The sequence below is a fragment of the Cornus florida genome, unplaced genomic scaffold (assembly GCF_030987335.1).
Source record: "Cornus florida cultivar Cherokee Brave unplaced genomic scaffold, ASM3098733v1 CherokeeBrave_3.0.0_Hap2_Chr03, whole genome shotgun sequence".
NCBI lineage: Eukaryota > Viridiplantae > Streptophyta > Magnoliopsida > Cornales > Cornaceae > Cornus > Cornus florida.
Genome location: NW_026775573.1, coordinates 22,284,866 through 22,307,724, shown reverse-complemented (window position 1 = coordinate 22,307,724; position 22,859 = coordinate 22,284,866). Strand labels below are relative to the sequence as shown.

General features: G+C 32.7%; 1 protein-coding gene across 5 annotated transcripts; it reads right to left on the bottom strand.

Moving 5' to 3' along the window:
- Window positions 1–16,184: 16,184 nt before the first annotated feature.
- LOC132299901 (F-box/LRR-repeat protein 13-like) lies at window positions 16,185–21,173 on the bottom strand. 5 transcript variants are annotated; one of them, XM_059796781.1, is made up of 6 exons: window positions 20,868–21,173; window positions 19,279–19,429; window positions 19,000–19,086; window positions 17,928–18,854; window positions 17,612–17,758; window positions 16,185–16,842 (listed from the first exon to the last, which is right to left on the bottom strand). In XM_059796781.1, the coding sequence occupies exons 2-6, from the start codon at window positions 19,336–19,338 to the stop codon at window positions 16,543–16,545; spliced, it is 1,521 nt and encodes a 506-aa protein (XP_059652764.1). In that variant the 5' UTR covers window positions 19,339–19,429; window positions 20,868–21,173; the 3' UTR covers window positions 16,185–16,542. The 5 variants fall into 5 exon arrangements, with proteins under 5 accessions (XP_059652764.1, XP_059652763.1, XP_059652761.1 ...); XM_059796780.1 differs by having other exon boundaries at window positions 17,865–18,854; window positions 19,279–19,445; window positions 20,868–21,172; XM_059796778.1 differs by having other exon boundaries at window positions 17,865–18,854; window positions 20,868–21,172.
- Window positions 21,174–22,859: the final 1,686 nt, after the last annotated feature.

The window sequence follows — 22,859 nt, the reverse complement described above, 5'->3', positions numbered from 1 at the left end:
GTGTAACTGAGCACACCGTTGGATAGAAAATGAAAAATTAATCAATTTTAAAAAAAAATTCACTTGATTTGGAGTCCGGATGAGGGAGAAAGGTCAAAAACAAAATCGACGTCGCGGCGGCCCGACGAAGGCCGTGACAGTTACAGTGCCGTCAACCCACTACTGCTGCAACTGAGAGTAAAAACGGGTAACTAAACGGACTTTTTTGGAAAAACTCAAAAAAGAAACCCCCCCTAAAATCAAGTTTTCTACCCGAAACGCAGACGGAAACCAAAAAATGCATTGTAAAATGCCCAAAATACCCTCAAGAAAATCAGGTCTAGAAGTTGAAAATTGTTTCAAGCTACTACCCAAAGAAAGGAAATGGGGCTTCGGAAGGTTTTTAAATTGCCTAAATTGAAAATACAACCTTAAAATACACCCATAAGACCCCTGGAAGTTTCAGATCGGTCATCACACTTTTCAAAAAAAAGTTGATGAATAGTACCAAGTACATTTGCACTAAAATCGACAAAAACCTGGCAGCAATGGTTTTACGAAAAAATTAGATTTTTGAGAGACAAGATGGCATTTTCTAGGAAAATACAAAGAAGAAACCCCCCTCAAAATTGAGTTTTCTACGTGACTCGTAAGGAAAAAAGAAAAAAAAAGCATTGTGAAATACCCGAAATGCCCCTGAAACAGAATAGGGTAAAACTCCCTAAAAATCCTACTTAGAGTTTTTGTTTCATTAAGGATGGTGTTGTTTGCCAAAGTGAGCATACAAGCATATGTAATGTGATAAAATAGATGTGTTGTAATGGCCTATGACCTCATGACATGTCATATGCAAAATAGAACCCTTCAATGTATTAATCCACATATCTTCCATAGGTAACAATGAAGTTCAAAGTTAGCATACATTTCACATAAGTGTCTTTGGCCTTTGGCCTCATGTTATGCATATCAATTACATTCAAATGAGTGTACTTATGTACACATTACACATTTAAAATGAAAATACAAGTTTTGTCATAAGAGGCCACAAATCAACCAAGGCAAATGGAGTCTTCAAGTCTGAAATCCCGTACCTGAAATATACCCCAGTAACGTAGGGGTGAGTAACATAAAGCTACTCGTAGGAGATGAGCATGCATTGACCTAACATTTTACAATTTTATCACCTTAAGGTGAAACATGTTAAAGGGGCTCATGCCACCTAACTTCTATGTCAAGTGAGACTCAAGGAGCATCCTAACTACTTTAAATCATTTCTAGCATGATCACATTGTTCATACAATTCAAATAACATAGAAACATGTTATACAAAGTGTAATACCCCTAATTTTAAAAGGATAGTCTCGATATTTATTTATTTGTTTTAATTGTATTTTTAATTATTTAATTGATTATTTGACTAATTGCTTATGTGTTTAATTGAATTAGGTATTACTTGATTATTTGATTATGTGTCTATGTATTATTTGTATTTGTCTATGTGTTAATTGTTTAATTAGATTATGTGATTAAATGGTGTTTTGATTAATTGTAAATTAAATGTTTTCTTTTCTTTTATTATTTTATTTTATTTTTCTTTTATGGTTATAGTTAGTAGTAATGGGCCAACCAATTGGATCCCATGGACTTGGATAGGAGGTTGGATGTGTACGGATTATTACCCATGGATAATTGTATATGTATATATATATATAGATATATATTATATACATATATAAAAAGGAAAGTAATTTATTAATTACTTTTATGGTAACTTGGGTAGTAATATTTAATCTGATGTATATGTTTTATATTTAAATAATAAAAATATACGTAGATTTGATACGTGCTATGTTTTAAGTTACTTTATAATATTATGGTAATTTAAGTATTATTGGATAATTCATTAATAAATAATGGAATGTGTATAATTTATTTATATAATAAACATATACATAAATTATATACTTAACATATTTTACTTACCTTTTTAATATATATAAAGGGGAAGTAATTTATTAATTAGTTTTATAGTAACTTGGGTAGTAATATTTAATCTGATGTATATGTTTTATATTTAAATAATAAAAATATACGTAGATTTGATACGTGTTATGTTTTAAGTTACTTTATAATATTATGGTAACTTAAGTATTATTGGATAATCCATTAATATATAATGGAATGTGTATAATTTATTTATTTAATAAAGATATACATAAATTATATACTTAACATATTTTACTTACTTTTTTAATATTTTAATATATATTTTTTTTAAGCTGACTTGGATTGGGAAAAGGGTTAGGGTTATTTTATTTAACCTATAAATATATAGCTATAGGTTGTAAAAGGGGGTTAGAAATATTCACGTGATATATTCTAGAGAGAGAGAGTTAAAGAGGGAATGAGGAAAAAAAAAACCCTGTAGAGAGAAAATCAAGGAAGAAGAAGTTTAACTTTCGATCCGAATGTTTAAGGCAAGTTCTTCTTCTATCTCTTTCCCTTTGATTCGTGTTTCTGTACATGCTTAGGAAATTTTAGGATTTATTAAACACATAAAATTAAATAATTATGCATGTTTAATTGGATTTGAACATAGGTTTTATGAATTTGGTTCACATCTGTTCTTGTGTTATAAATTGATAAATGCATGATTTTGATTTAATTTCCAGTGTGAATTTTTACATGTTTAAATTATGTATTTTTCATATCTGTGGAATGATGGAAAATAGAAACATGCCTAGGATTCCTGAACATTAAATAGGAACTAGGTTTGGGTTTAAATAAATTTAAATAGACTTAATCATAATGATGTTTGCTATTTGAATGTTTTAAACAAACGAATGAATTTAATCTTTTAACATGTTTTAGCAATTGAGATTAAATGTGTAGAATAAATTGGATATGAAAAATGCTTATTTGACGATATAATAAAATATCATTATATGTATAAGATTCAGTTTATGTAGGACATATGATATAGGAAACTTAAATAAATAATAAATCATTCATATTTTGTGATAACTTGATATCATATTATCATAGTAATTTCTGGATTGTTTGATATATTTCCTTAATTGTTACATTAATTGTTGGATTGTGTGGTTTAATGCACTGGTATGGGACAGTGGCATTTTAGGGACGAATTAACTTATCAGTTAAATCCTACTTATTTTATATAAGGGAATGGATTAACTAAAATGTTAAGTCCTACTTATATTTAAGTCAGGTTAGCTGAACAAATTGAATGACTTATGGAGGATTAATTTATTATATAATGGAATAGATTAACTAAAATGTTAAGTCTTACTTATATTCAAGTCAGGTCAGCTGAACAAGTTTAATGACTTATGGAGGATTAATTTATTATATAAGGGAATGGATTAACTAAAAGGTTAAGTCCTACTTATATTCAAGTCAGGTCAGCTGAACAAGTTGAATGACTTATGGAGGATTAATTTATACTGAATAGGATGGTTACTAGATTATATATATGTAAGTATGGTGCCATGATATGAGCTTGAGTCTCAGGATCAGTGGTTAGGGTGCGTATATCGCCAGGGATGTGTAGCTAGATATAGTGTAGTTGTGTACCCTGGTAGGTCTAGGTACTCATGCCCACTATATATGCGTTTTGCATGTTGTCTACTATTCAGGTTGAGATAACCCTATAGTCTAGTGAGGTTCCTTTAGTGTGTGTATATATATATACGGACTACTAGTTACTGTTGGATTGACTAGGATGTATACGTGTATCGGATCTCTGCTTGGACTGTTGTAGAGTAGAACTTGTTTGTGGGCCTGACTCACCATTATTTTTCAGGTGTTCGTCAGGAGTAGAGGTTGTTCGTGCTGAGCGGGGATCAGTCTACTTCATTCTTCCGATGCTGCATAGGAGTTCCTTTATGATTCAGTTTCCTGATTTAGACAGTTATTGCTGTCATTTGTTTAGTTTGAATTTTCTAGGGGTCGACACAGTATGGATTCCCGAGTTGTATTTTGGAGGTTTAGTTGTATCAGAAGAGTTTATTAATTAATGGAAATATATTCTAAGGTTTATTATTAGATTATCATTTTAGTTTCTTGTCAGCATTTTATTTATTCTTCTTTATTCTTTTGTACTCTGTGTTCGTTTATTGCCGATTTGTTTTTGATATCCCCGGGTATTCGGGCATGGGCCTGGCCAACCCGCATTCGGGAATCCGGGGGTATCACAGTTGGTATCAGAGCACTCCAGGTTCAAGTGTCCTTAGGAGTGTCTTTCATTATGTGACTTCCGCATTGCGTCTCTTAAAACTTAGAGCCCGTATTAGGATTCGTTGCATTCTACTTACGGTTTGTTAGGAGGAGCTGATGTCAATTATATTCTGTAGTCATAAAATGGTTGACACTAAGAAAAGGATGGGGTTCAAGGCGAAAGCGATAAGACCCAAAGGAGTAAGGGAGTACGTTATCGATTTCATTGCCAGAAGGCAGAGTTAGGGATCGATGGTTTAGGTTCGTTTGGCGTTACTTTAAAAGTATAAGCCAATGAAGGATTTAGGTGTACGTAATAGGTCATCGCATATTGGGGCCAACACGACTTCAGTTGATCTCAAAAAAGAGACAAGCGAGGAGTAAGATCCGAAGAGGATCCTAATGAAGGAGAATTATGTGCATCCAATAGAGAGGGTACTAAATCTTGAAGATGGATGATCGCGCGAGGTGATCTGAATTGCTAATAGTATAGCGAATGTTATTAGTAGAATTGGGGTTAATCAATCTACAAATAATTAAGCTTTCTTATCATCTCTAAAAGAGGTATATAAGAAGTATTGTTCAGGAGTTTAGGGATCAGATTTGTTCTTATTAGAATGAAATACATAATTTTTAAATCACATACAAGAGGGCATTGGTATTATGTTATGACATTCTAATTCGCTTTAAAAAGCCAAGTTAGACAGTTTACATTCCGCATATAAGAAGGATGAGGGTTAAGCCCTTGGTATTTGCTTAGGCAAATATTTTTGTTTTTAAGCTATGTTTTAAAGGATATGTTTCGAGATTGATTATTTATGAAACTATAAAAGGAAATTTTGAAAAAAATCTAGTAAGGTTGATTTCAAAGGAGACTTTCTTTAAAAAAAAAAACGATATCCTAAGTAGGAGTATATCTTGTTTTATTGTGTTTATCATACGTGTTTTTTTTTTTGTTAATTATTTGGGATTTGGTATGTGGTTTAGTTGGGGACACAAGTGTGTGATCAGTTAACTATTGTTTTAATAACATAGACTTATCGCGCTATTTACGCTAGATTTGTGAGCATACGGTCGTAGGATTTGGTAGATACACATAAATCTAGCCAATCTATTGGACCTGGACATGTGTCATTATGGTGTATTTTGGGATGAGATAATTAAACCATCACTACGAGTCAAACAATCTAGAACGATTAGTTTGATATACTTTACGTTAGGTATGGATTCGTATCATATTATAACGCCATGATATTGGTGGTTGTTAATGTTTCGGTATGCGTGAGGTAGTGGTAAATAAAGATCACTGTAACGCCATGATGATATATTAGAGGTGTTGAATTTGTTGAACATCTTCTTGAAAATTTCAGAAGTTGTTACCAAGTCAGAAGGAGGATTTCGTACTGGATTAAGTACTTATTAGAATGACACTGAGTGAGGATAGGGGACTGAATAAATATTCATCAGTAAATTCTTAATCAAGAATTTATTCAAGAGGGTGTGTCATTAGGAGGAATTTGCCGGTGTTTCACATGGAGGAGGAAACTAAGTCTCTTCATTTCCATAAATAATATGGAATTATTTTTTTTTTAGTCACAATTTGCAACAATTAACTGTTGCAAGGAAATTGATGACTTATGTAGAGGATGGAAAGATTTCATATTCTTTTGAAGTTAGACAAAGAAGTTGGATTGTCATTAACTTGTCTTAAAGAAGTAGGGTGTGTCAAAGACAAGATGGTGAGACCAAACACTTATATAAAGATGAGGTGCATGGTATGTATGTAAATGTCGTAGTTTGTTGACTTTTGTTGAGTTAAAGTCATAGTTGACTATTGATAAATGAAATTACCGATTGACTTTCAATATCGGTAAGTTTATCACAGATCAGTGGTGGATAGATTTAGTTGCAGAATTCGCTTTTGAAGATGCTCCAATTTAAACAATGGGTACAGACGAAAGCTGGTGATACCGGATTAACGGTACTTTCTGTAGACAAATTGGATGGAGGATGCAAGGACTGAGTTTCACAACTCTTAGTTCTTTATTTATCCTAGTGGAAATATGATGTTTCACGGTATGAAACAGACGTTTGGAGGACAGACAAGAGGGGGGACATAGTGATTTTGTCTTCCATTGTAATTTTTATTAGATAGTCAAGATGGACCATCAGAGATCACTAGATCATTTACAACTATTCCCTATTTTGAAGTGGAAATGAAACCATTTTCCACGGATTTGGTTGAGGGATTGCTGACTTTGCACAAGGGTCATGATTCTGGATGGGTTATTGGTTGATTGATAAGTTAGGTCAGCTTAGTTCTTGTCTATTTCGAACTGGTAAGGCTTTAGTTCATACGAATAGAATGGATCACGAGTAGAAGTGGTAATTCACACTTTATATTAAGTTCTGTCTGGTGGAAGCAATTATGGAAGTGGATGCTCTTAACAACCGATAAGATATTTAAATCTTTCGGTTCGTTGATGAGTTATCAGTTGAATGTATAGCAGGTGTAATAATAACACTTGTTATGACCAAGGTAGTTCAGGAGGTCAATTTTAAATATTGGAGCTGACCCTAGAGAAGGAGTTTAAGGTACTGGAGGAGAGTTAGTAGTTTCTGTAAATAGTGATACGATGGTTGGGCGACTGAGATGAAAATTTATAATTTTTTTTGGTACACCCAAATGGTTAGAAGGTACATCACGACATTAAATGTCAGTTTTGGTGAACAGGTACGAATAGGGACGTGTATATAATTGCCCTAAGTGTAAAATCTGCTACAAAGGTGGAAAGTTGATCATCGGATATCATATGAATCTTTAGCCACTTCCTATAACAAATATGGAAGTTGAACTAAACAAGAGTGACGGTCAGTGGGAAGGATCGATATTGATTTGGAATTTCAATTTTTCATATGGAATCCAAGTGGTGGATTGAGAAAGATCGCTTGAGGACATAAATTTGAGTAATACTTATTTTAGAACTTCATAGTAGTTTTATAATTCAGTGATAGTGGTGTTATAGCATGTGGATGTCCATATTAGTAGATGCAAAGTGCTATTTCGAATGAGCTTTATGAAGATTTTGGAGCAGCAACTCTACTTCATATCTATAGACGGAGGAATTAATCGAGAGATTAAATTAGACTATACAGGATATGTTTGAGGCGTATATCCTAGATTTTCATGGACAGTTCGAAGTGTTTACTTCACTTGTCAGAATTTTGTCTGTGATACAGAACTTTGGAGGTTTTGTATCTTTCATAATGCATACCTCTCATTTGTTGGTTGGAAATGGAAGTAAGGGTTGTACAATCAAACCTCGACTTCATTTAAAAATATACCGGAAAAAGATACTTCCCTTTGTATTGAACTGCGCGCGGTTGGGAGGCAACAATGGGATGTTGTAAATAGTTGAACTCGTATACTAGAGTTTTTCTATCAGGGAGTAGTTTGCTCGTTTTGTTTTCCATGTAGGAAGAACGGCAATTTTTGGAGAAAGGTTAATTTTACTTATTATATTGACTTTTAGAGGATTGTGTTTCGTAATTGAGGCAGTCGCCTTTGAATTAGCGTTACCAAATTATTAGCGCTGGGTGCATAGGAGTTTGTGCGTATATTCTATGGCACTTGGAGGTATGTAGATCATTCCTTTGTCGACATGGGAGGATTACGTTGTTATTTGATACAACCTACGCATTGTATGATTATTGTGTTTTTTAAAGTATAGGAACGCTGTATACCACTTGGTATGTTAGAGTTAAGTGGAGCCCTTATAGTGAGGTTGCGTCTACTTGGGAATATTAGGATGTTTTTCGCTCACAGTTTCTAAGCATAATGGAAAAACGTAAGGGCAAATTCCGAGGACGGAATTCCTTTTGTTAGAGGGGAAAAACCACTGTGATACCCCCGGATTCCCGAATGCGGGTTGGTCAGGCCCACGCTTGAATACCCGGGGATATCAAAAACAAATCGGCAATAAACGAATACAGAGTACAAAAGAATTAAGAAGAATAAATAAAATGTTGACAAGTAACTTAAATGATAATCTAATAATAAACCTCAGAATATATTTTCATTAATTAATAAACTCTTCTGATACAATTGATCCTCCAAAATACAACTCGAGAATCCATACTGTGTGGACCCCTAAAAAATCCAAACTAAACAAATGACAGTAATAACTGTCTAAATCAGGAAACTGAATCATAAAGGAACTCCTATGTAGCATCGGAAGAATGAAGTAGACTGATCCCCGCTCAGTACGAACAACCTCTACTCCTGACGAACACCTGAAAAATAATGGTGGGTCAGGCTCACAAACAAGTTCTACTCTACTGCAATCCAAGCAGAGATCCGTTACACGTATACATCCTAGTCAATCCAATAGTAACTAGTAATCCGTATATATATATACACACACTAAAGGAATCTCACTAGACTATAGGGTTGTCTCAACCTGAATAGTAGGCAACATGCAAAACGCACATATAGTGGGCATGAGTACCTAGACCTACTAGGGTACACAACTACACTATATCTAGCTACACATCCCTAACCACTGATCCTGAGACTCAAGCTCATATTATGGCACCATACTTATATATATAAAATCTAGTAACCATCATATTCAGTATAAATTAATCCTCCATAAGTCATTCAACTTGTTCAGCTGACCTGACTTGAATATAAGTAGGACTTAACATTTTAGTTAATCCACTCCCTTATATAAAATAGGTAGGACTTAACTGATAAGTTAATCCGTCCCTAGAATGCCACCGTCCCATACCGGTGTATTAAACCACACAATCCAACAATTAATGTAACGATTAAGGAAATACATCAAACAATCCAGAAATAACTATGATAATATGATATCAAGTTATCACAAAATATGAATGACTTATTATTTATTTAAGCTTCCTATATCATATGTCCTACATAAACTGAATCTTATACATATAATGATATTTTATTATACCGTCAAATAAGCATTTTTCATATCCAATTCATCCTACACATTTAATCTCAATTGCTAAAACATATTAAAAGATTAAATTCATTCTTTTGTTTAAAACATTCAAATAGCAAACATCATTATGATTGAGTCTATTTAAATTTATTAAAACCCAAACCTAGTTCTTATTTAATGTTCAGAAATCCTAGGCATGTTTCTACGTTCCATCATTCCACAGATATGAAAAATACATAATTTAAACATGTAAAAATTCACACCGGAAATCAAATCAAAATCATGTATTTATCAATTTATAACACAAGAACAGATATGAACCAAATTCATAAATCTATGTTCTAATCCAATTAAACATGCATAATTATTTAATTTTATGTGTTTAATAAATCCTAAAATTTCCTAGGCATGTACAGAAACACGAATCAAAGGGAAAGAGATAGAAGAAGAACTTGCCTTAAACATTCGGATCGAAAGTTAAACTTTTTCTTCCTTGATTTTCTCTCTACAGGGTTTTTTTCTTCCTCATTCCCTCTTTAACTCTCTCTCTCTCGAATATATCACGTGAATATTTCTAACCCCCTTTTACAACCTATAACTATATATTTATAGGCTAAATAAAATAACCCTAACCCTTTTCTCAATCCAAGTCAACTTAAAAAAAATAAATATTAAAATATTAAAAAGTAAGTAAAATATGTTATGTATATAATTTATATATATCTTTATTAAATAAATAAATTATACACATTCCATTATTTATTAATGGATTATCCAATAAAACTTAAGTTACCATAATATTATAAAGTAACTTAAAACATAACACGTATCAAATCTACGTATATTTTTATTATTTAAATATAAAACATATACATCAGATTAAATATTACTACCCAAGTTACTATAAAATTAATTAATAAATTACTTCCCCTTTATATATATTAAAAAGGTAAGTAAAATATGTTAAGTATATAATTTATGTATATGTTTATTATATAAATAAATTATACACATTCCATTATTTATTAATGAATTATCCAATAATACTTAAATTACCGTAATATTATAAAGTAACTTAAAACATAGCACGTATCAAATCTACGTATATTTTTATTATTTAAATATAAAACATATACATCAGATTAAATATTACTACCCAAGTTACCATAAAAGTAAATAATAAATTACTTTCCTTTTTATATATGTATATAATATATATCTATATATATATATACATATATAATTATCCATGGGTAATAATCCATACACATCCAACCTCCTATCCAAGTAGTCCATGGGACCCAATTGGTTGGCCCATTACTATTAACCATAACCATAAACGAAAAATAAAATAAAATTATAAAAGAAAAGAAAACATTTAATTTACAATTAATCAAAACACCATTTAAGCACATAATCTAATTAAACAATTAACACATAGACAAATACAAATAATACATAGACACATAATCAAATAATCAAGTAATATCTAATTCAATTAAACACATAAACAATTAGTCAAATAATCAATTAAATAATTAAAAATACAATTAAAATAAATAAATAAATACCGAGACTATCATTTTAAAATTAGGGGTATTACACAAAGTAACAAGATATAGAATCTCAAAGTTTTCAACTTGAAATTCAAAATACGAAAACAATAAGAATGGGTCATGCCACCAAACGTCTATGTTCAAAATGAATCTATAGGATCATTCCTAAACTACATTTGAACATCAAAACACAAATTATGATATCGATGCGATTTAACCAACAATGGAACTTCCAATACAACGCATGAAGCATGCTTTCACAAAGCTACATTTTAAGCTCAAAATAGGAAATCAAATAAGGAACAACAAGTTACGATATCATCTAGTTATCAATTTGAAATGAAATATGAAATCAAACAAAGTGGATACTCGGACGTCACGCCGGATCTGACCGACAACATAGTTACTTTAGGGGTACTAGCCCATGGGTAACCTCTCTATGTGCGCACTAGACTATATAGAGGGACAATCCCTCGTACTAAAACCAAGTCCTAGCCGTAACCAAACAACGACATCCCCAAGTTTCCAAAATCAACAAATTGTGCAACAACGTATATATATATATATCAATATGTATATTCAAGATATCAACTATTTACCAAGCACAATCCAAATTTTGGAAACTTATACAATACATGCTCAAAGTCTACAACTACTATGGCATGAAAGATGTCAAATACAAAGTGTGCAATTCCTTACACATAGCAACAATATATTCAATAAGAAAAAACATATTCTCATGAATATAAAAGTAACAACTATGTTATTCTATGCTCAAAAGTAATCAAGTGAACATACACCAAATCCAAATCCATGATTTAAATATAAAAATAACTTCCAAAATGTAATTAAATCCATGAAGTAATAAAGTAGAATTTAATTAAACATAAATAGTTAAATTCTTTAAATTCCAAATTAATCCCAAATAACCTCAATTTAATATATATTGAAGGACATGTCATGGTCATCACATATATAACATCAAGTGACAAGTTAAGTGATTAAAACACTTCAAACAAAATTAATCAAGCTAATTAATTAATTCCCTCTAGATTTTTAAACAATTTCAAATGCCCTCAATCTAATCTATATTAAGGAACATGCCAAGGCCTATCCAAATATCACATTGCATCATGATTTCATGCTTGCTATCACCATGTGAATTAAACTTTCAAAAAAGATGAATATTAAATAAATTTTGTAATTCTTATCCAAATGCCCAAAATTAATATATGTTAATCAACATACTAAAACTTAATTTTCTAGCATGCTACAATTTAATTCCAAATTATATACACAACCTTATGAATTAAATCTCAAATATAGAAATTAATTAAATTAAATTCTAAATCTTAAACAAAACATGCTCACAAATTGTATATACTCATAATACAATCAATATAACATAAATATAATCCTAAGACTCCCTCTACCTCAATTTGAGATAAAAATCTCAAAAGCCATCAAAACGAAATGGTTCCGAATCCGACAATACTTCGGGGTTTTGTCGAGGACAATACCATAAACGATAAACTCCAAAGAGGACCCATGAAAATCACAGCTTGATTTCAAAACCAAACTCAAAATTTGGTCGGAAATGGGTTCTAATAAGGGTAAAAGAAGCGCGTACACAAAACGTAAAGACACTTCAACTTTTTAACAAAGGAATGAAATTCAAAAGAGGAGAGAGGTGGTGGCAGCCTCCCTTGGGCTGCCATGGAAGCTCTGGTCGTGCATAAAGAGGGGAGGAGATGAAAAATGAAATATCTCACCCCCCTTTTATAGAAAAATCCAAAAAGTGTCCCGAACGGGCCTCGCCGGGTTCGGAAAAGTAAAATTTGAGCAGACGTGCTCAAATGACAAAACTCTGTGAACGAAAAAGATTCACAATAAGAAAATATGAACAAGGGAAGAAACAGCGTCAAAAACTGAGTCCCGAGTAGAAAGTTATACCCGAACAAGTTTGGCGGCAACCGGGTCCAGAAACTCTGAAACTAGAGAAAAACGATCAGAACGGAATTCTATGAATTTACGAGTCAACGAAAAGTGAAAATGAATCCCGTACGAGGATCCAGGCTCCAGAAGAGATATTTTGCAATAACTTTCGTTAATTGCACAATGGCCCCTACAAAAAGGGTTAACTGCGAAATTGCCACAAAATGAAAAAGATATTTTTTTAGATACCCCTGAAATAAAATATCTTCAAAAGATATTTACGAAAAATACCCCAAGAAAATAAATTAATTCCAAAGAATTATGCATCCATACCCCTATGGACACCGGGAGCAACCAGAGTACTTTTCTGAATAAGTAAAGATATGTATTTCGTGGAAACCACTCAAGACGAAGATACGTGAAGTCAAAAACCAACTCCAAGCACAAGAAGTGAGGTTGTGCCAAAAACTGACAAACGGAGATAAGACGAAATATGAAAAATGGCAGAATAAGGGAAAGACGAAATAACGCATAGTGTCCAAAAACGAAAAATGTGAAAATGACTCGATTCTCAAAGGAAGTTGTCAATTCACATGAAAGAGTCTCAGAAACCAATTCTGAGCACTCAAAATGACACTAAGCGACGAAAAACTATCCACAAAAAAGAAAAGATAACGGAAAAAATTTATCCGCAAAATTTGAGGAAAAAGGGAAAAGGAAGAAAATGACCGGGTCATTACAAGCAGCATATTATATCCCTACTTTTAGGTAATTTTAAATTGTAGTGTTTTGAACCATTTTATAACAACTAAATTATATTTAACAATTTAGTAAGATCGTAATTGGCTCCAAGCAAAGCTTTAAGAGTCTTTTTTGACAAAGTATTATTTGTTAGGTCAATATATAAAGGAGGTTTCGTCAAACAACCAACACATTAGCGTTCATGTCACATTGTAAAGTGGTTTAAGATTTTAGAACGTGCTTAGAGTTTAGAGGCACTAATGTATTCTAAATATTTTAGAAGAGTGAACTACGAACTCCAACCTGCAATCTAGCTCCTTCGTCCACAAACCTCCTGTCACTCATGTCATTCACTTTCTACCGCAGACAAAAAATACTTTCATTAATTACTGTTACTCATCTTCTCTTTCTTTTTTTACTCAATCTCCCCTTTGCTTTCGAGTTCGAACAACTTAGCATCTTTGTACTAGAGTATTGGTTCTCTATTTTTAACTTTAATTAACTTATTAAACAAATTCAAATTATCATCATTACCTGGATCAAACCCTTCATTAGAGTCGCTATCACTCACGTTGAACCTACTCCATCGTCATCTGACCTATGACGTTGTTGAAGGATAGAAAGGTTTAGTAGACAAAAATGTGTTAGGAATTTGGAATAGGATGGATATCTAAGTTTGTAAACAAAATGAGATTTTTTTTTTTGTAGTTGGTTGGGAGGAAACTCGTAGCAAACCAATTTCGAACAAGTTTGAAGAAACTAAAGTCAATTAAACTAATTATTTTAAACAATATTTTAAACTAATTATTTTGAAGAAATAGTATTTGCTTTGATAAACAATATTTTAAACTAATTATATATATATATATATATATATATAATATTTGAATGTCAATTACCATACTTAGGAACATTTCCTTCCTAATGACAAAGTCTACTGCAAAAGAAGGAGAAGACTTCAAACAACAAAAAATGTCCTCCATATACACCTGCAAGTGTAAAGGATAAGAAAGTTTTTCATTCACCATCCGAAGAATAACCTTAGCATCCATTTCAAATTGCACCTTTGCAAAACTCCAACTAACAACCCTCAAAAAAGTATGTCTCAATTCATATGCTTCAGCCACAAAAGGATCACAAATATGAAAGAAAAAGAAGATTGATGCTGCAGTTAGTACTCCTTGATGAGATCAGCCCACTCAGCTCCTCCTTTGTTAAGAACCACATCAATATTAGTCATAAGAACACCCATAGAAGGCCTCATCCATCCCTAGATCGATCAATAGGCACCATCGATGAAGGAACATTCAATATCGAATCCAAAGGTTCCCGAACATATTTAATATTCCATAAAACTAATAACAGCCATATAAACAATTTTTTCAACATACCACGACTCAGACTTGAAAACAAAAGCATTTATTGCTTTTCATAGGAACCACGTAGTAGCTACTAAACCTTGAATAGACGATCCATTCGAGGCTTCTTTCCATTCATTTACCAAATTTAACCACCAATCCGTCAAAGAACCCTCCCCGGGCATCAATTTGAAACACATCCGAGGGGTAAACTCTCCAAACCATAGAAGCTATGAGGCAATCGCACATAAATGCTCTATTCAGTTGGAAGAAAAAAAAAATTGAATGGAAGGAAGAGAAGAAAGGATGATTGAGACATCATTCAAGGAAGAGATTAAGCCTTTTCCTCTTTTTGTTTGATTGGGTGAAAGAGAAGAGAAAAAAACTGACAATTTAATTTAATCAGTAAGATAAAAGGAAAGACAAATTTTTAAGTTATTTTTACCCTTAAACCCATCATTTACTTTATTTATGGGGGATATATTAAATATTTATGAAGAGTGATGTAATAATTTAAAACTTCTATAATAGACTATTTGTGAAGGAGGAAGGATGACTACTATTTCTTTCCTTATATATGTCTATTGAACATAGCATAAATGTTTAAAGTTCACACCAACTATATACAAATTATCCGCAACCAATCTTTTTCTTTTCAAATTTTCAAAGACCGCAATTTTATTATGCAAATAACACCAAAGGAAATGAGTAATCTTAGACGGTAACATTCCATAACTTTTTCCAATAGCTCTACAAAATTCAAACGCTACTACTTTCAATTTGAGCACTGCTACTTTGATACGGCCCTTCACAAAGTTCCAAAGCCACTAAATAAGCCAGACTTTACTGAGAAAATAGCCTAGTCATATTCTCATACTATTTTATCCTCTCGTTCCTCTACATTAAATGGAAGCTAGAGATTTTTTTTTAGCATCAGTGCAAAATACCTAAGAAATGAGAGTTGGCTTCCAAGATTTAGTTCGAACATCTATAAGACCTGAAACTCGAAAAGCCTGAAAAAAATTAGAAACAGAGCTTTGCCTAAAAGTTTTTGATTGAGGAATCCAGTTATCCCTCCCAACAAAAAATATTTTTGCCTTTTCCACCATTGTTCTAGCCGCCAAGATATTGCTCCAAGCCCAAGATGGATTATACCCCCTTCCCGTTTTCAAAAAATCTGAGGAAGGAAAATACTTTAGTTTCAAAACTTCATACAACAGACCAGTCTTTTTTACTTGAAGTCTCCAACCCACTTTAGCTAGAAGAAGAAGAAGAAGAAGAAGAAGGGAAAGGAAAATAAAAATAATAAAATAAAATAAAAATAAAAAACAATGGCCCATTAGCCCAATTGTGAAACCAAACTCTCCCCAAAATAATCTAACACCCGCATTCAGTGGAGCACAAGATTACAATATTTATTGAAAAATGATAGATCTTCCGACGTTAATTGTCGACTCTTCTTACGAATACAACGTGATTGGATCCCATTGGAACACTTAAAAAAATTCCCGTAAACATCTCTTTCTCTTCGACTCATTCCCAACCACGTTATATTCGGAGGAGTAGTCGGCAATTGAAGTCGAAAGATTTATCACTTCTCATATTTATTTAATAAACAATTCAAGGAAAGATCCCCCACAAAATAATAAGTCACTCTTTCAGAAAGAGTAACTCATTTTAACTCAATGTGCAAACAAATAAATACCACCATAATATAACAACAGGAAAACATCACCAGACCTAAAAATAATTAATCAAGTGCTATCACAAAACTCGTAACCTAGTGGTGGAGGGCACCTTTCCGCGAAATTTTTTACATACTTGCCTTTTTCTGATTTCACCTCGATCAAAACTAGGAATTGACCATACACCGTTGCCTTCGTAACTCCATAGATCACGGCCAATTGTTATATTCTGAATGGAAGTAGCACACTTAAGCAGATATACTATAGGCTCAACTTTCATTCCGAAACCCTGAAAATTGTGTATCTGCACTTCCTTGAGATGCTTGTGGCAATACAGTTTCATCTTTTTCTGCACAATTTTATTTTCGAACACCGGAAGCTAAAAAAAACGTAAAAAAAAAACAGATATTCATTAATTTGCCCCAACAAAGAAAACATGCCAAAAATTAAATAAATTGATAAAAGAGGGAACATAACAAATTTATTTTTATAAACAATATATAATGAGAGCTGTGAAAGCTAACCAAAATATATTGGACCTGATGACTGATGAGGGTGATTCAATGATACAAGTGTTTCTCATAATAGAATGTGTAGCCTTCTGTTCATAGGACAAGACTATGAACAGAAGGCTACACATTTGAACAGGCTACACATTTAAAAAAAAATTTTGCTTCACATTTGAACAGGCATAAAAATCTCACTCCAAGATGGAAACCATTTTCGCTTCTTCATAACATTTGCATTTTCAAGAAATTAAGGATAGAAACTTCCAAATATATTGTCTTCGTGGTCAACAAAAAAAGTGTATATTTTATCATTTGGATAACAAGAAACCGAGATTTCCTTGAATTTAATTCTTAAACAGGCCTCATCTATAACAGAGTCGAAACATCTATAAGATGTTGCTATATTTAATTCTTAAATGGCCCTATCTATAACCAAGTCGAAACATTTATAAGATGTTGCTATATGTGGTTCAGACGAACAGACCAAAACAATAGCAATCATGGGTTAATCAATACAAGCACATTACAGATAGCATTAGAGAACATATTTTTGTGCACAGAATTTAAGGAACATAACTCCATTAATTCACCTTCCAACCATTTATCCTTCTCAAGTGTTCAATGCATAAAAAGACTTACATGAATCTCAAGCTTTTGCAGAATAGGAGATGCCTTCACCAGTGAAGAGATCAGTTCCAAGGGGTATTCTGGATGTCGTCCAAAGAATATTAACACCAAATGTTTGAGTTTAGTGAATGTTGGTAAAAGCTTAGGAACCCTATCTTCCTGAAGGACAATGAGAGATTGATAAATAGACATAAATATTATCAAAGTAGTATGATGACAAGAAATGTTGAAACATAATAAACAAATAAATAATGCTCTGAAATACCTTTACATAAGTTAAGGTCAATATCAAAGTTTCGAGCTGAGGAAAATCACTTGGAAGGCTTACATTCCGAAAATAAAAATCACTTGAAAGGTCGTCAGGCTCAGAAATCACACCAAATAAAGGAATTGGAGTATGAACAGAAAGACTTGCAATTTCTGCTTTATTCTTGTACAATAACCGGCTTAACCGTTTCCCAGTGTATTCAAATGATGCAAGATTTATGCCATCACAAATCTCAATCTCAATTAGATATGGACAATCAGATACATTTAAGTGTCTTAACTTAAGTGATCGACATCCACCCGCAGCAAACTTCAAACGTGCTGGACATAAGCAACCTGTCACACTAAACCACTCAAGGCATAAGCAATTGGATAGGATGTTCTGAACATTTTCTTCAGTCAGCCTAGTCTTCTCCACAGCCAAGGATGTGAGGGAGCTGAAACTGCTAAAACTTTGAGGAAGACTCAACTTACAAAGGTTCAAAGACAGGTGCTTTAAGGTTGATCCACTACCCCGTGTACATAGCCAATAAGGAAATATATAGTTCTCTTGGTCTTCTTCTAAAGACCAGTTATTTTGGGACAACCTTATATCAAGATTCTGAACTTTCTTATCCACGGCAAATTGAATCCATCGATCAATGTCAGAACTGTACTCTACACCCAAACAGTACTCCACCGTGAATGATTCTATACTCGCACCACAATGTAATGATAAAATTTGATTGACCCATCTCACAAAGCTATGCTTTTCCTGCTGTTTAGAGCTGGCATCTGGATTTTCCGGTTGGTCCATTTGACAACCATTTCCATTCATGTTTGAACCATCAAAAACAAGGTTTAAAGGTGTTCTTCTCCACAAGCATCTCCATCTTCTTGACAGGATGATGGTACTAACAGCCTCTCTCATAGTCAGCAGTGATATGATAGAACAAAGAATTTCCTCTGGTAAGTTACTGATTAGATCATCCACTGTGATACTGTCATTCTTTATTCATTTCAAAGAAAATGGTCATGAATATATGATGGAAAATAGATTTCGCTTCCAATTATTGCAAAGTAGCATAAATTAACATATTGTACGGAATAAATAAATCTAATCACAAGAGAACCTAAAAGTTAATATTACTCACTTCAACAGTAATACTACTTGACTTAGATTTCCTCTTTCCACTGCAAATCACATTCCTTGACAAACGATCCTCCATAATCTTGTCAAGCTATAAATAATTTTAAATGAAGCTCTATTAAACATAAAATCACATAAATCAAGTCAACCAATCTGAAAGAACTTAATTTTATGTTTGTAATTGTTTATTATCTCTTTGCAAAACAAATAGAAGATACTCAACTCCGGATAGAGTAGGCAACTTAGGGGTTAACATCTTTAATGAAGTCTAAGCCTTAATTACCTCTGGCATGGAAACTATTGGGACAATTCTTGCTAGCTCCTCCATCAGATGCTCTTTCATCACTCTTTTTTGTTCAGCTATTGTAATAATGACCAGCTATTGCCCCTGATCCTGCTCCTGTTTATATTGATGCAAATGCCCTGAACTGCAACTAAAAAACAAAATAACTAAATGAAAAAAAAAAAAAAAAAAAAAAAAAAAAAAAAAAAAATTTCCAAAATAACATCATTTCTTAATTCAAAGCTTATATATGTGGTTTCACCGCAACAGGAAGGAAATAGTTTGACAGAAGACAATCAGAGTTAACCTCAATAGATGTGGATGCCATGGTGCAAATCTGCAATTGTGGCCTTTCTTAAGTTAATTGAACAAACAAACGAAAGAATCTGCTTCCTTTTAGCCATTTTTTTTCCTTGTTCTTTGTTTTCCTTTTCTAAATCTAATTTACATTTCTCCCGCAAAGTATAAATTTGAAACATTCACAGAATCACAGCTAGATAATCACAAACAATTATCATTTTTCTCCCAAAGGTGGAAGTATGTATTGGCATAATAATTGCGGTGATGCAAATTGTTGTTCACTATAGACAGTGGTGAAAGAAGTGATAATACAAGTGAAAGACTGTGGTATTAAAGTAGACAGGAAGGAAGAAGATATGAGTAGTGGCGATAGCAGGATCAGTGATGGTACTGATAATGCTGGAGACAATTGTAGTTGGGAGTGAGATTACTTGTATGATTATGCAATAACGAAATGGTAGTGTTGAAAGTGAAAAGAGGGCTTGCAGAGGCACCAACAGCGCCCTTTGTTGCAGCTCTGATTGCTTTAGATTGATTCTTCTATCTCCTGCCTTTTTATATACAAGTGTTCTTCCATCCCCCTGCCTTAATGGATAGGTGAGTTCGGTATGAATGGTCATTAACAGTACTCGAGAGGTAAACAATTTTTTTGAGCATTGAAAAGAAAAATAGAAATGCGAAAAGTAGTTATTAACATAGTTTTATGTACCATTCTGAATGTAATATCTACAGCCAACAGATCTTAAATAAAGTGAAAGAAAAGTGATAATATGGATAAGTAGGTTACAACATATCTAACTCAAAATTGATATCGAACCAAAATAAAAAGAGCCAAAACTTCAAGATGATACAACTTCTAAGATTATGGCACAAATTTAATTCGCTTGTATATGCAAGGGATTGAATACCTCCGAATCAAAAGACAATCATAAAATCAACTTGATACCAACTGAACAATTCCAATGTAAATCAGTTTTTCAATTTCTCAACATGGATTCCAATTTTTTTTTTGTCTTTTCTTCATTTGAGGTCATTAATATTTCAACATGTTGATTTCACACCTGCGTATATGGATTCAATTGCTATTGTTTGCATAAAAATTGAAAAAGAAAAAATAAAATAAAAATAAACAACGTACTAAAACACATACCTGATATATATATATATATATATATATATATATATATACATACATGCCTGTGAAAATTTGGGGGTAATTTATCAAAAGTGTGGAGGCCATTGAAGAAATTACGCACACAATAACAGTAAGATTGATTGCGGAAACTTACGGATAGTTGTCGATTTCAATCACCGATCGAAAGAGAGAGTGAGCTCCGATTGACACGAGAGAGATTAGAAGCAGCGAAAAAGCAGACCTTCCAAATTCAATCGATCCTCCTCACTATGCTTCTACAAATGAATTCCTTCTTAGCCTTGATTTTTCGTATGTATATCGCTCCACGCCGAGAAGAGTGTGGCAAGCCGAACCGGCATGAAATATCTGCAACTGGTGCGGCGCCGTCAGCTGTACAGAGAGAGTATACGACGTTAGGTTGTAGAGTGAGAGAGAGGAGAATGAGAAGAGAGAGACCGTGGGTTTACAACTGTACAATACCCAAAACGGTGTAGTATGGAAATTTTTTAATATTTTGGACGTGGAAATTTGGAATTAGGGACGGAAGCTAACAGAGCGTCAAAATTTCGGAAATACACAATGTTGCCAAATTTTCCCACCAAAAATATTCCCAGTTTTTTTTTGCCTCATTTGGGACGGTATGTAAGTTGTCATCCCAAAAATTAGGCTCATTTGAGATAATTTTTAAACCGTATCAAATAATTTATCTCAATGGCCTAGTCCCAAAAAGTAAGTTCATTTGAGACAATTTTTAAATTGTCCCAAATAATCCGTCACAATAGCTTCGTTCTCTTGTAATGAAGTGTCGGATGTGCAGTCGAAATAATCAAGAAATATCTGAGAAGTATCGGATACTTATTAGAAATTGTTTTAAAATTATGTTTAAGATATATCAAACACGTATCTGCGAGTACCGGTATGTTACTCTTCTACAAGTATCCGTACTTCCTAGGTTGTCAAAAATTGTTTTGTTATATTTACTGAGAAAAAAAATAAAAATGATTTGTTCATTTTGTTTTGAGATTTTGTGCAACAGCTCTACAATATTAGAAGTGTTTCTATTTTTCTCCATTGTAAAATCTAACATTTCTAATATTAAGACACCTTTGTTATAATATATATAATTAAAGTATTTTAAATTAAAATTATATTAGCCAAAGTCTTCGAGTTGGTACTTTTTATTTTTTGAAGTGAACATTTCATTTTTGTTATTTAAGCTTAATTATCAAAATCGGAGAAAAATTAGAGATGACAGTAATGATTAACTATCGAATAGGCTGCATGTAATATATTGTATGATAGACGTATCTCTTTGCGATTGGAATGAAGTTTTATTGAACAACTATTAAGAAACAGCACGTGTATAATGTGAGTGTGAAAGAAATGCCAGTGTTGAGATAAAAATGAGCAAAAATTGAAAAAGACTTGTGGTTATAATTAATGCATAGATTGATTAGGATTATGGCTTTAAATAAAGCGAAATTGAAATATATCCATGATACCCTAACTAATTGAAAAAAGACTGATGGTTGTTCTATTATATGTATTTATTCGGAAGGTAGATTGCATTATATACTTTGATGCATTGACTTCTTTTTGTTCCATTTTTTCCCTCTCTCTCTCTCTCTCTCTATATATATATATATATATATATATATATATATATATATTTCTCATTTCTAAGATATAAAGAGTTAAGTAGACAAAATAGTACCTCTAAATTCTCTAATCACATGCATGGCAGGTGTTTCATAAACTTTTGACTAACCAGAGTCGATGGCTAAAACTAACCGTCTTTAACAGAGTAACGAACTCACTCACTCAAATCTTTTTTTAGTCAGGAAATTGGCGCTGCGAGATTTAGAGAGAGAAAATTTGAGAGAGAGAGAGCACCTCTTTTTTAATTCAGGGAATTGGCTATGCTGTTCTCTCATGAAACTAGGAGATATAGAGAGAGAGAGACATTTAGAGAGAGGAAGTTTGAGAGAGACCGACATTTAAGGTGTGTTTGGTAGGGTTGATTTGGAGGGATAGGGAGAGAAAAGAAAAGAGAGGATAGTGTAGTGTGTGCTTGGGTAAGTTAAGTGGAGGGATAGGAAGGGATAAGGAGGGATAGAGCTATCCCTCCTTATCTTTCATTTGCTTT